We start from the raw sequence: 15169 nt of genomic DNA on the forward strand, positions 1-15169 counted from the left end.
GTAACGTTAGAATTGTTAAAAATGTGTTAATGTTAGCAATGTGGTAGCAGACTAAGGTCCAGGAAATGTTGAAAAAATATTTCCAATGCCATTTGCATACACAGGAAATTTTTTCATATAACGATATATGACATGTAAGAAAGTGGAGAGGTATCCCTTTATATATTTCCTGGTAAGGATGTTAGATGATCATAGAATCACAGAGTGGCTTGGGTTGGAAGGGACCTGAAGGATCATCAAGCTCCAACCCCACTGCTGCAGGCAGGGCTGCCAATCTCCATATCTAATATTAGATCAGGCTGCTCAAGGCCCCATCCACTCTGTCCTTGAACACCTTCAGATGATGCATTTGTATCATCGTTTACTGGTGACTTTTATTCAACCAAATCTTCTACTGTTCTGTTTTTTAATAGTTTCATGCAGTTTGGGAAAACACAGGCTCATGAAATGTGAATATTATCTCAGTAATTAATAAGTCAGGTGCATTAGCTCGTTGTAGGATTTTTTTATGATGTGGTTATAAGCTTAAACTGTTATGAATTTTCTAATGAATTGATAATTTCTTTCAGGAAAGTTTGTATGGCCCTTAGGGTATAGCTTTAAGAACGTGGATTTGCATTAGGTATTAATGCAATCTTAAACAGCTAATCTGAGTTCCTGTGAGTGACAAGGCTACTCAGTAGCCAGCATGAAAGAGAGTTGAATTTAACTAAATCTAGCAGTTGCAGCTTTAGATTTAACAGGCATTGAATAGCATTCAGCTACTCAATTGATTTACAGTCCTGGTCCAGCTTTCACCAAAATGAGCAGAGTTTTTCTATCAATATCAAATTGAAGTGGATTGGGACATTGACATTTTCTAAATAGTATAATAAAGCTTTTATATGTGCCCAGTAGAGTTTAAAAACTTAAACATATTGTCACGTAAAGCGTTGAATAAGTCCAAACTGCCCAGGGGTCAGAGAAAGTAGTAGGATTGGTACACCTCATGTAAGTATATATCAGGAAAAAGAGAGGTTTAAAATTAAAAAATAAAAATAATAATAAAAAAAAATTAAAAAGACCACGCGTAAACGTCCTTAGTGGTGTTTCGTTGTGTTTGTGTGTGTGTGTGTGTTTTCTGAGTTTGTTTCTGCAGGGAAATAATTATTTGCCTTTAGTTAAATCTAAAGTACTTCAGTAACACCCCAACAAACTTCCATTTTGCTTTTATTGTAATTAGATTTATGTCAAGGAAAAGCATGAGAATTGGGGAAGATAAAGCGAAATTTCCACTAATTAAACTGACAAAGGCCTTATTTCCTTTTTAGAATGAGAGATTAAAGTATTGTGGTAGCAGTGAGCATCAAGAAAACGTAGAATCTGTGGGATTTTATAGAAATTCTATTTGTAACTGATTTTTATTCTTGTTTAAAAGTACTCGAAATACAACTCAGTGTTCCTAAATGTCATACGTAAGGTTCACATGTAATTTAATGGTGTAGCTACCAAAAAGTGCTATTCTTTGTTACATTTATCCTCTAAGAACAGTACAGTTGTGCAATAAACAGTAAAATTCAGAAAGGCAAATCTGTGCATTTCTAGGATACTAATAATGCTTACAGAATAAGCGCAGAAGCTTCAGTTTACTGGATAATTTATTCAATTAAGCAGTTGTTCCATCTTCAGGTTAAGTGATTTCCAATTAAAAAGTTGTCCTATTTAAACAATATAATGAATTATTAAGTAAAAATTTGTACACTAAGTATTTTATTTTTCAAACACTTCCTTAAGGCTTTTTGTAAAATAAAATGGAGTTGAAAATATTACATCTATTTGTAATAGATGTGCATTATTTGTAACCATGCTGTTTTGTCCCTTACCTCATCTGAAACTTGTTGTATAGGTATTATAATTGTAAATTCTTGGACATCCAAACACATACAGGCGTTGTCTTTACATTGTTTTGGTATTTATAGAAACTCACTCAGGTCTCAATTATCTGCTAGAAATACATTTGATATCACTTTGGATTTCTCTCTCCTTGAAATCACATTCGTTCTCTACTTTTTCTTCTTTATTTTTTTAATATTTATTATGCCTGGAAGAATTTAAGTATAGGCACAGTGTGTAATGTAATTCACGGTGGTAATTACATTCCTTTGATCTGTAAAAGTACACTTCACAGACAGTAATTCCTCATCGCATTCTTTCAGGGGATGAAGAATCAATTTATTTCAGTTTTATCAGTAAGACCTGATGGACCATTGAATATTCTACAAGAATGCCCAAGAGAAAAGATATTTTTAAGTTTTCCCAGACAAAGCTTTGCAAAAATTTTTACCTCTTTATGAAAACTGGCCTTGTATTTTGCACTTGTTCTTTATGAAGGGCCTAGGCCACATTCATTGAACAAGCTCCTTCAAAATATTTTTAACTTAAAATAGCAGTGAAATCATTGCAATAAGAATTCAAACTTCACAGGCAAAAGAAAAAAAAAAATCAGAAAAAAATTGATGATTTTGCAGTTCAGGGATCAAGATGTAAATAGGCATCACTACTTTTAAGTGAGCGTTCCAGAAAAGAAACATTTTTAATGCTAGAATTTTATTGTCACTTCATTTCCATTGAATCAGTGGCTTTTTGATTCAGTAATCTGTGAAATGAAACAAACATACATGCAGATAAAGACCATTCTCAGATATGTGATAGCACAAAAAATAATAAGATTTGATAAATGATGCCCATGGGAAGAGTATTAATACATACCTTTGTCCTTTCCTCCATAAACAGAATATGTTTTGCTTAATGTGAGTAGTGTTTTCGGTCCATGTAAGATTACTTCATTCTTTCTAATGGCAGGCACCCATTAAATAAATGAAATACTTCCCCTCAAATTTTATTTTGATATGACTGCATTTTCACCAAGAATAATGTCACCATACATTGCTGTGATACGAAAGAAGCAGTAGCTTCTTCCCTGTAGCTCCTGGTACCTTCTTCGTATCACTACCTAGATTTCCAGCTACCTAATAATTCATGTAAAAGAAAACCAAACACCTGGGAATTTGTATCTTCTGATTTTTCAGAGATGGTGCTGAATGGAAAAGTTGACTGACCAAGTAACAATCCATCATCCTCTATGTAATCCTAAACCTTTTGTGATGAACACCATCAGAGATGCCATGCTGGCCTCTCATCTACCATGAAAATTTTATTTTGCATAATTTCCTTCTTAATGGAAATTGAAAACATTTAATTATTATACACGCTGTTTTTCAAATATTGTTTCTCATTCTGTGAAATTGAAATTTGTGTATCTAGGGAAAAAATATTTTCATAAGTACCAAGAATCAAAATGTTAATGAAAAATTAAGAAGTGTTTTCCTCTTATGTGATGTCAAGGCAAACTATGCAAAATCAAGTGAAATCAGTGAATTCTTTTATATTGGCTGCTGTGTTGTGTGCTGATGAGCTAAACCAGTGGTCCATTCTCTTTTGCATGTGTGGCAGTGACTAGTGTCAGCTCAAAGAAATGTAATGCAATAGAAATTGCAGGGAAGTCCCTTGTGAATGCATTCTGTATCTGAGCAAGAGGTTGACTTTTGCTTGAAGGCAGTATGGTGTAACCAAACATACATTTCTTAGTAATGAAAACGTGGCTCTGATTAATCCCCAAATTGAGGTCTGATCCTGTTCTAAGATGTGACTAAGTGGTTCTTTATGTGGTCAGGGAAGTACGAATGGCAGGCTTTTGTTCTTTTGTCAGACAGTGCAACCTATGCCTAATGCTGGCAAGCATCATCTCTTGATCTCTCCTCCCAAAGGACCCTGCAGGCAAATAGTATTGTGCCGTGTAAAAGGCAGCAGTCCTCCCACACTGGATGCGGACTTGGGTGCCCAATGCTGATGTGAATCCAGAGCTCCCTAAATGCTTTTTCTCTGTATAGCTGCATAACTCACTATCCTGTGAATGTTCCTTTTGTATCTCAAGGGAAGAAGGTGGAGAAACAAATTTGGAGCTAACCTTTTGTGTACCAGCAGACAGTGTCATCTCATAAGGGGCTCAATGTCTGTGAATGTATGAGGTGATTTCTCTGTTCTATGCCTACACTGACTTTTTAATATCTAATTTAAAATAACAAAATCATGTGCTTATTAGAAAAAGAAGTGAGATAAATAAATTAATTAAATCTTTGAATATTATTTTTTCAGAATAATACTGTGGCGCAGTTGTAAGTACTTTATATCATGGAATTACTTTTGCTTCTGGCACAGAAATTAAAAAGTAAACTTGCATTCATACAAATGGTGCGGACTCAAGTTCACATGTAAAAATACACATTTTTCTTTGGGGAAAATAGTATCCTTTTGTCTTTTGGCGAGCATTTCTGAATCAAATCATATATTTTACCCGCAAAGTTTACATTTTTTTTTCTTCTCAGGTACTGCGTGAAAAATTATGGGATGAAAAGTTACAGTGTAACTTTCTTATTAAATATTATTAAATTTTACTATATTATAAAGCCAAGATTATGTTGCTTTTTCTTTTTTATTCCCACAGGCACAACGGCTAACAGATCTGGAACAGAAACTAGCAGCTGCAAAAGATGAATTGGAAAAGGCAGCCCTTGACAAGGTAAGAAGTGTAACGTGATGTAAGCGTGTTTATTAGCTGTGAATGTTTGTACGTAGCTTGACAAAAACAAGTGAAAATGTTGTAGAAGTGTAGGTGTGTATTTAATGGCACATGCTTGGGAGTCACTTGGTTTAAATCAGTGGAAATAATCATGTTGTGTGATGTTAGATAAAGCTGCAGATTTTTTAAGAGAAAAATCAGGTTGAAAAGGTCTCAGAGGCTTCTAAAGAACTATTACTTTTCACTAAAGTATTTTTCTGCTTATCAGTATCGCAGTAACTGAAATTCTCCTTTTGACTGAGGATTTACCTCCAAAATTTCTTCAACGTAAACAGTAATCACAGAAGCATTATCTAAACCTGTGTGCATTGCTGGCCATGTAGTAGCTGTTTCTTGCAAGTACATTCAACTGACCTGCTCCTCATATTAATTGGGTAATTAAGTGTGTTCACTCTGCACATGCATACACACTCACAGGCATGTTCTCCCACTAGAGCCAGTTGCTGTCTATGGCAATGACAAAGGGAGAATACTTGGAGAAAAAAAAAAAATCTTCTAAATGTACCCTTCTGTAATAGTGTGGACAGCTGTGAAGGAGAAAGTAAAGAGCATTTGACATCAGGAACTTCTAATGAGAATGCTATTAAGGAAACCAGTCTGCAAATTAAATGGGGGCTTGCAGCACGCTCAATTGACTTCTCTGACCCTATGTTTCTTTCCTAGTAAACATTATGGAATTTTAATTTATGAGTAGGTTATAATTCTTTAGGTTTTCTTCCAGAGGACTGGAATCATCTTCTGGTAAATTACCACTGAGAAAGTCCTTGGATGGCATCAATAGTTTGTTTGGTTTAGGGGGCATGGTGGTGATGGAATGGGTTGAAGGTTGAACTCAATAATCTTACTGGTCTTTTCCAAGGTTTATGATTCTGTGATGAGAAAGAGCCATGGAAATAGAGAACGAAAAGTCCAAAGCTCATACATGTGGAATTTTGAAAGAGCTCGTTGGGGCACAGTGCCCATGCTTATTCTCACTGCAGAGTAGTAAGATCATTTAAGTTTTCAAATACCTATTCTGCCCTGGTCAAAAGTTTTTCTCTATGAACTAAAAATAGTTGGAGATGAGTGCAGTGAAGATGTTGACGAAGTTAGCATATGCAGTAGGAGTGGGGTTGATGTAGAGAGAGCAGTGTGTTTTTAGGACATGAGCTGTATGGGAAAAGACTAATTGAGTAACCAAGTCTCAAAATGTGACTATAAATTGGCATAGAATTATATTGTACTTTCGGGAGGGTATCAAACTTCTGTTTTTATTATTTGCTGTAAGTATTGTTTTTGCAGACAGTAGATTTAATGTCTCACATTACTGTAGTCTCACATTAGTGTATTTGCACTGCAGCATTTCTTTAACTCTCATGATGGGATCCTGGGAAGCCTGACATTTTTTGCTTTGCTACAGCCCCGTTTGTTCTATATTGAGTCCAACTCTGTCTTGTCTCAAGAGTATAAAGAGGAAAATATAAATACATGCATATCATCTTGACAGTATTTACGACTGGCCATAGCCACGGCAAAGCAAGCACTGAAGGACAGGAGAAGGGGGTGAAAAGATAAGTAGGAGAGGGGGGTGAAAAGATAAGTAATTATCTGGAAGAAATTATCTGGAGATAAATTTCTGAGGACCAGCACCCCTACCTTAACTTCTTCCTGGGGTCAAGAGTCTACTTATCCCTCAGATTCTGGAAGAGCCCTTTTCATAAAAGTTTCCCTACAGAAGTAGGGAAGTATTCCCTACTAAATGTTTGCTGATTTTTCTCAGAGCCTCTCAATTATAAGATACATCCCGTATTCGAATTTACTGGAGGTTTATCTGACATAAAACATAGGATCTAAAAATATTCATTTAGCAAGTAAACTAAAACAAGATTTTGTGTACCGTATCTCATTGCTCATGATTCATATTTGTGAAATATTTTTACATTGTATACATAATATTTGACAAATCTAGCATGCAGTATTTTACATATACATGTATTTCCCATCAGCTTTAGGCATGGTATACCTCAGAGTCCTTCAAAAAAATCTTTAAAGGCCAAAATGTGTGGTTGTATTGTTTATAGGCAGATTTTTAATACAAAAAAGCAAGATTTTTTAAGGCCAAATGCTGTTCAGCTCCCCTGAGACAATTGTGATGAATGAAATAAATAATATTTGATTCTCCAAACGACTTGTAGTGATTGAACACAGATTTTAAAATGGGACCTCCTCAGTGAGTAGTTATCTCACTGCTCTTACTGCCTCAACTTTGTTCATTGTCAGACTGCTGCTTTCATGAGTACATCTGTATTTATGAGTAAAAACAGCAGTATTATGGCTCAAGCTGCAGACACTATCATGTAATTATGAGAACAATTCACCAATTAAAAGGTATAGGTTGGCTTAAAGTACAGTAATCGATGTGGACAAATCAGTCTTAACAGGTGGGTAGGCCTGTGGCTTACTATAGAGCGTAAAGGCATAATAGGCACATGGATAACTGCTCTCATGTATATACTTCTGTGGGATTAAAATCAGTCTTTATAATGTAGAAAAATACTAATTATCCTGAACATTGTAGGCAAAATTCCGTGCAAAGTCTATGTCTTTGCAGTACTTGCAAGTATCTACTTCTCTCTACTAAATATTATATGTAAAAATCTGAACATGATGAGATTTGGTAGGTGGTATATTTGTTCCTTTGATGATAAAATGGAATTCAGTAAGTATTTGCAGTAACCAATATAGATAAAATGCAGTCATGAAAGAGAAGAATGCAAGGATTTTTTAGGTATTTTGGTGTCTAGTGCACAGTAACTTAATATAAAAAACACATAATTCTGCTAGTAGTAATAGAAAGAAATAGCAGCTGTTGTTTGTAAATGTTAGCCTTAATACAAAAAGATAAAGGAAGTGGTTCCATTCATAATAACACATCTCAGAAGTGATATTTTCTTGTTTTCCCCAGGATTCACAGCTGAAAGCTCTCAAGGACACTGTGCAGCTTTGCCTGTCCTCCATTCTGCACAATCAGCCTCCTGCTATACATCGAATCCCTTCAAAACCAGCAGAGAAGCTGACATCCTCAGCTACAAAGGGCTCAAAAGTTCAATTTCCAGTGATAAGCACCAAGGTATTGTTTCTCCCTCACTCTTTTTTTTTTTTTTTTTTTTTTTCAAGCATCTTTGAGAGTTTGTCCTGTAAGAGCATCAAACTGGAACTAAGGAGGATTTAAAATTCATTGCAAGATTAGGATGAATTTTAAAGATAATTCTAAGCCAATTTCTGTTATCAGTAAACTTTCACAGAGTTGGGAAATTAGTACTTTTGTTTGCTGAGAAGCAAAATTCCATCTATTGCTTGCTAAATGAGCTGTGTCCACATAACAAATCTACGAGGAAGATGGATTTGCATCTAAAACAAGCAAGAATGGAAATCCACGGGATTATTTACCTGCCAGATACTGATAATGTACTTGTGGTACTACAGCACTGAACAGTGAGGCACTTTTTGTTTTTCACAAAAAAAGCCATGACAAAGGCCAATATAGAAGAGTAAAGCATGTTGGTATGCTCAAACAGAATTTGCCAAAAGGGCTGCAATGATAGGCCAGGGAATGTTTGATTTGCAGAATACATTGAGGAAATAGGAACAACAGTTTAGGAATAAATATGATTAAAGAACTGGTTTGTAAAGCATTTTGATTCTATAAATTAAAGCATTTTATCACAGTTGAGATGTACAGTGATTGACGGATATTCAGAAAATTTCCATTTCCAGGGTTGCATTTTGCTCATCTATTCATGTGATTCGATACATTTAGACTGAGCCTAAGGAAGAAAATTTTACAGCAGGATGGTGGAGCGAGAGTTTCATGTTCCCCTTAAATTTCACAACTCTTTCATGAAATATAAAAAGAGATTGTAATTTTTATAGCAGCTGTTGATACGCACCATTAGTACAGAGATTGAAGCCAAACATCAGAAATCTTTCTCTATGTAATTAAAATTGAACTGTAATGTCAGAAAGTTGAATATGATTATAAAGCTGGATCTCATGTTGCTTCTCTTACCATAACAACTGTAGGTTCCTTAACTGTTTCACAGTGAGAAGCCTTTACTTCGTAAACCATTACCTCTAGAAAGAAACCAGCTTATTATTTAGTAACAGCCCATGAGTATATTAGACATCACTTAGATTAAGACAGCTGGTTCTCCATTCTGAAGAAAGATGGACTCAAGGATATGTAGACTGAGATTTCAGGAGCACGTAATCCCTGGCACAGCAAAGAAATATAGCATAGTGTTTGGAACTGAATTTATGACATTAGATTGAAACGCAAAATTATCTTCATTCTTTTTCCATAATCAAATTGATTTTGTGTTTAATGTTCCAGTTTATGAAATATAGCAATATTTCTGTGCAGCAGTCTGAGTCCTCTGTATCCCAACAGTGCTTGAATAACTTATGCTCCTGCTTTAATAGACATTGTTCACATTTCTCTGCACATGGCATATGCCATGAAAATGTCTGCAAAACTGATGGTTCTGAGTCCTGCTCTTCCTCACATTGACACCTCATTATTATAAATCTGCATTATCTGTGATTATAAAACCACTGAAATCTGCTACTGTAAAATAGGTTGTCAAGTCAGCATAGCCAGTCCAGAATGTCTACATTTAAGCCTTTTATGGAAGGCATTTTTCTTATTTTTCTAAAAAGAATAATATCCATTCTCATATATCTTTTCCTTGTTGTTTTTTTTAATCTTGCAGACTAAGTCAATCTAACTACAGATATTGTTCTAACTAGACAGTGTTCTTTCTCTATTACATTTGCATAAATATTTTAATATACCAAGCTTGTATTCTGGTGAGTGTAATTGTGTTTGATTACTTTTCCTATGTGAAAATGAGAACTTCATATGAGCATCTTGTAACTGAGAGGCAGTTGAACTTTGAGGAAAGAAATTATCAGTGTCTGGTAAATACCTTCTCATGGTAGGATATCCTCATCCTACATAAGAAGTTTATTCTAAAATAGTCACATTTATTTTAAATCCATGGAAGTGGATCTGCATCACTTAAATATGCAGTCATCTGTGAGGTTGGGGCACTTCTCACTAAAAACAGTGGCAATAAGAAGGTTGTATTTTTGTATTGAGAGCTGGAAACCACAATATGAGTGCTTGCTAATGAAGATGTTTAAGACAAGAACATGATGCAGAAAGGATAATTAGAAAAGTAAATTTCTTAATTTCTTGTGAATGTTCATTATAAAGATTTGATTTGCGAAAGTGTCATTTTCTTTTTTCAAGAGACTGTAAGATAAAGAGACTTGCGTAGAGATTCAAAAATTAGTGCATAAATGCACATAAATCACTAAAATCAAAGGTCTAGTTCCCTTGAACTGATTAATAGCAATGCATTTTGCTACACCTTAACATGGACAATTTACGAAAACATAGGGAGTAGGTACTAATATTTCAGACAAAATCCATTTTATCCATCCTGTAGCCACCATAACAGATTTCACTGGTGAAAGCACTTCCCAAAGGCTGTCTGCATGCGAGTTCATTGACACTAACATCTCAAAGGAAACCCCACACAACTGAGAAAGATGGTCATTAATCCTGAACTATGAGGTCTTGATCTTTCTAGATTGTTGACAGTTCCTTGTATTCCATAGTTTCTTTTCACACCAAAATGTCCCAGCAAGTAACATTCTGTCTCCTGGAAGTGGAGAATGCACCCAAGTGAATTTGGAGTTGCCAAATGCAACAGCTGCAGCAACTGTCTTGTGTCATCCCTGTGACACACTAGGGAGAAGGAAGAGGGCTAGAAATCTTTGAAAGGAAAATTTCCAATCTCTAGATGACTGCCTAAGGACTCAAAGCTTTACCATTTAGGTACATCTAGGTAGGTTATTGTTAATGGATGAAAATTGCCTGGGGTACCTGCCGTGGGGAACATGGGCTGGGGTCATCTGTGAATCAGAGTACTGGTATTGACATCCAATTGAGGCCTCTTTTACTAACTGTAGCTTGGCATATGGAACAACTCTGACGTTATAGACGTGTTTTCAAGTATATGGATTCACTAGGTGGAATGCTTGCTTACTCAATTTGTTCTAATTTTCCTTTCTGGAAAAGGCTAGCATTACACTTAAATTAATAAATGTTTTATAATGACAGCGATCATTCAAATATCTTTGGCTCTATGGCTGTGCAGTGTAAAGATACCTGTGCCCTAACTGCAAAGAAAAAATGAGCTTGAGTCATTTGGAATATTAATGAAAATGAAGCAGAAAAACAGCTTCTATTTGCAGTAGCAAGGTTGGATACACAAGTAATGGGGAGTGCAATTAAAATAATGGCAACTAGTTTGCTCTAGGGTGTTTTTGTCTAACATTGTTTTACATATTCCCCACGTGAATTCTTTCATAAATGCCCTGTGACTTTGTGTGTTTTGTGGAGTGCAGTGTTCTAAGAAGAGAAATAGCAAAGAATTTCAAACTGTGAAGAAGAAAATAACACCCCCCCCAGTCCCCTACTGCACATTGCTAGAAGGAAAGACCACCAACAAACACCACGTGTGTCCAAATCCTGATAGAGGAAACAGGCTGAAAAATGAGAACTGTCCTTCTGTAGAAATGTAGGCGAACTACCATTCCCATGTGGCAATTGTGAATATGTTTTGAAAAGATTTAAAAATCTACAAGAAGTTACATTTTCCTAGTAATAACTGCTGCAAGAGCTGTTGCTTCTGCTTCTACTGCTGTGACTATTATAGGTACCAGCATACACTGATCAATGTAAAAAATCCAGAAAAGTTGGAAGTGTGGTGGCCCATCTTCCTTTCATCTAGAAATAATCATTCCCCATCAAAATGAGATCAGGAAACGTTATATTGGCATTAAGCCCACAGAAGTGTTCTTGTAGGGTGCAAAGGAATGAGAGCTTGTGAAACTCTTCAGAGAAGGTACAGGTCTGGAAATGTGGTCACTCTGAAAAGCATTTTGGAATGGCCGTGTAGTAACTCAAGAACCTGATTTATTGTGTTGGTATGTCTTAGTATTCAGGTTAAACATAAGTTTACCGTTAGTTGAGAGCGTAGATACTGAGCATCTACTGCAAGGTTACTGAAAGCAGAAGATGATGTTACTGCTCATACATCTTTACAAATTTTATCTGGGCTTTAGATTTTTCCTTTGTGGGGAATTTTTTTTGGTAGTTGTTTGTTTGTTCTGTTGCTGGTTGTATTAGTGTTGTTTTTTTGTTTGTTTGTTTTTTTGTAGCTGAGTTTTTGTATTTGCTGTTGACCTTTTTTAATCTAGAAATGATCCATTTGTGAAATCAGAATACTTATTAGGCTCTAGGACTTATTCATTTCATTCTACAGAAATAGAAACAATTGATAGAATGATTCTCTATGAAATACTAAGTAGTTAAATATTTGTACTGAATACTAGTTATTGAAAATCTCATATCATATAATTGATAATACTGTATAATGATAATTGACTAGAAATGTAAAAAGAATTTGATTACGCACTTACATTTCTTCAAATGCAGAAATATTTTGAAAGAATAAAGATGGATTAGGAATGTGTAAATTGGGTGCAGCCCATGTTTCTGAAGACGGAACAGAAAATTTTTTAGTCGTATTCTAAATTACTATATATTATAGCCTAGAAAACTGATATAATACCTTCAGGTTCACAAAAAATTAGCCAGCTGAATATGGAAATATATTATCTTTCACTGTATCCTCCTGGATGAGGAGCTATGAGATCTGGCTCAGTGCTTGTGGTAGCAATGGTAATGGGTGAACAGTTGGACTAGATGATCTTGTAGGTCCTTTCCAACCTTGAGATTCTATGATTGTATGAAGTTAAATTAGAACAAATTATGCAAGAAAGTAGTCTGTTTTCTAAAATTAGAGCTATTACTAATCTGGTCATTTATCATGATATTCCAGTTTAAATGAAGGTTCAGACCTTTGAAAAAAAAAAAAAAAAAACTTGCATATTCATTGCTCAAGAACCTATGAAACAACAAAAATACAGCTATGAATTTGTTTTCATCATTATAAGAAAGATTAAGACTCTAAAAGATTCTCTAATGCATCTGATTATTTTTATTCAGGGTGGCCTCAGTTGTTACAACACGCTGAAAATGTAACTTGACAGTTATTTTTCTCAAGGCAGTAAATTTCAAACTGACATTCATAGAATCATAGAACGACATGGATTGGAAGGGATCTCAGGGATCATTATGACATTAATGAAAACCAAGGTTCTGTAAAGCAAAATTTTTGTGACTGTTCTTCTTCAATTTTGTATGGATTTTGCTGAATACTTACTCACTGTTACTGAAATCTCTCTCTGCACCTATCTGAATGTTTGGTCTGCAGTAATTCACAGTCAGATTTTTCCCTCTTACTTTGCTTTCTTTCATTTTCACCCTCTTCAGTGCTAAACAAACACCTTTTCCCCTAATGTAATACTTCTAAGCATTATTCTTTCCTTTATAGCTAAATAATCTCTTCTGAATCCTCTATTCCTTCCTCAAGCTTAAAAATATTATAAATCCCATGATATTTTTATTCAGAGAAAATGAACATTCTGATCTCAGTGTTGTATGAAATAGGTTGATCAAAGGCTTTTGTTTTGAAAATATTGTACAACGTATGACCTACTTTTGATATAGACCTGAAAAGGTGATTAAAAATGTGGCTGTTCATGAGTACGTGGAAAGAACATCAAGGACAGTGAACAGGACTGTGCTCCATTGAAGCCTTAGGAAGACCACCTTCGTGGTTTTCCCACATACGTGTTTTCTCAACCTTTGCTTCTGATAGCTAATGAGGTACCACTGGCATGTGCAGTTTCAATGGCCTGGTTTGGTTGCGTTTGGCACTGAGATTGGGAAACAGTGATTAAAATAAGCAATTACTAAATGCAGAGGAAGCCATGTTTATAATATGCACTAGTGATGTAATATAACCCTTTCCTAACATGGGAGCACTATGAGAATAAAATAGTGTTGAAAAATGACACCCTCCACTGTTATAGATTTTAATTTCCAAGCAGTGAGTAACACTTGTGTCCTCCAAAGGTACTTGCCATAGAAATCCCAAGTACTGAGTATCTGCAAGCCTAATGTAGGAAGAAATTTCTCTTGAAAAAAATGAAAGGCAGTGTAATTAAAAGAGCATGACTAGCATGACCTATTCCTTTATGAAAGTCTTTCCTGTTCTGCTTTTTATGGCTCTCTTTTGGCTTTTATAGACTTTCATTACCTTTAGGATCAACTGGATGCCAACTGTAGTCTTGTATTACTTTTTCATTAATGATGGTTCATAAGAGCATGGCAACCCTTCCTCGTATCTTTTATTTCTTGAATTTGCCTCACATTTAATGATTTTTTTATTTGCTCACACCTTTTTCTAGAGCTCTTCAGTGACTGATTTTTAATAAAATTTTATTACATGCTGGAAAACATTTAACACTGGAGATCATTAAATTGAAAGCTGAAGCTCTTTGATTTTACTGCTTACTTTAAATAAGTCTTCATTATTAGCACATTATCTTGACACTAAATTAGTTTTAGAAGTTTTTTTTAACTAAGTACAGTCAAGGGAAAGTGGAGGGGAAAAAATAATAGCACATGGCAACTCTTACTTACTCCATGTCCCAAAACAACATCATTCTCATTTAATAATGTGATTATAAACAATATCATTCAAGTTTTAGTGGCATGATCTTTCTCATTATTCGCATTTCATAGATTAGCTTTCTGACCTCTCCCCAGCTTGTTACAGGGTACAAGTAGCTGAACCAGACCCTAGTGCCTTAGAAACCTTAACAGGTTTCTGGATAAACCCTTTTTTCCTTTTCCCTATCAGAAGGGAGAAAGAGGTGATCCCTTGATGGCATTCCAGGTGTTACTGTCCTATGCTACTCATCTCTCATGTCAAGCCATGACCTTTTTTTAAACATATTTTTAATTACTGTTCTCTCCTAGATACAGTGGAGATAATTGGGAGAAAATATAGCACTTATCATTTTAGTTCAAGTTGCATTTAGCAGAAAGATAGTAACACACTGCCTTATCTTGTGACTGTCTACTGGTGTTTGTGACAGGTTCCATTAAAAATATATGGATATGTAAGAGGTTGGCCATTGTAAGACTTCATTTTGTTAGATGAGAGCAATTAGAAAGAAATTGAATTTACTTGCGTTTGCAATTCCACTTAAGGATATCTACTTCAAGAATTATTAGTATTAATAATTTTCTAACAATATTACATGTAAGAAGATTTGAAATGTGTGGAGGGTCTAATTAATAACTTTAAGAGGCTTTCCAGTTTGAATATAATTGTGAAATGACTCCCGAGAGAATTTCTCTACCCGAGGATGTGTTCATGGTGTAGATGATAATTATTAATGTGGGTATCCTCTGTACAACATCTATTATTAATCTATTACAAAGCTTCACTTTAAATGTATATA

At 35.0% G+C, this 15169-nt stretch overlaps 1 protein-coding gene across 10 annotated transcripts in view; it reads left to right on the forward strand.

The window, feature by feature from the left end:
• The window catches only part of LOC100539913 (leucine zipper protein 2-like), a 251299-nt gene that overhangs the window by 217614 nt on the left and 18516 nt on the right, over window positions 1-15169 (forward strand). For all 10 annotated transcript variants that reach the window (XM_085223953.1, XM_085223956.1, XM_085223954.1 and 7 more), the window contains 2 exons: window positions 4544-4618; window positions 7623-7787. In XM_085223953.1, coding sequence (XP_085080079.1) covers window positions 4544-4618; window positions 7623-7787 — 240 coding nt within the window. The remainder of the gene's footprint in view (window positions 1-4543; window positions 4619-7622; window positions 7788-15169) is intronic.

Source organism: Meleagris gallopavo, chromosome 5 (assembly GCF_905368555.1).
Source record: "Meleagris gallopavo chromosome 5, MGAL_WU_HG_1.1, whole genome shotgun sequence".
In the NCBI taxonomy this organism is placed as follows: Eukaryota; Metazoa; Chordata; class Aves; order Galliformes; family Phasianidae; genus Meleagris; species Meleagris gallopavo.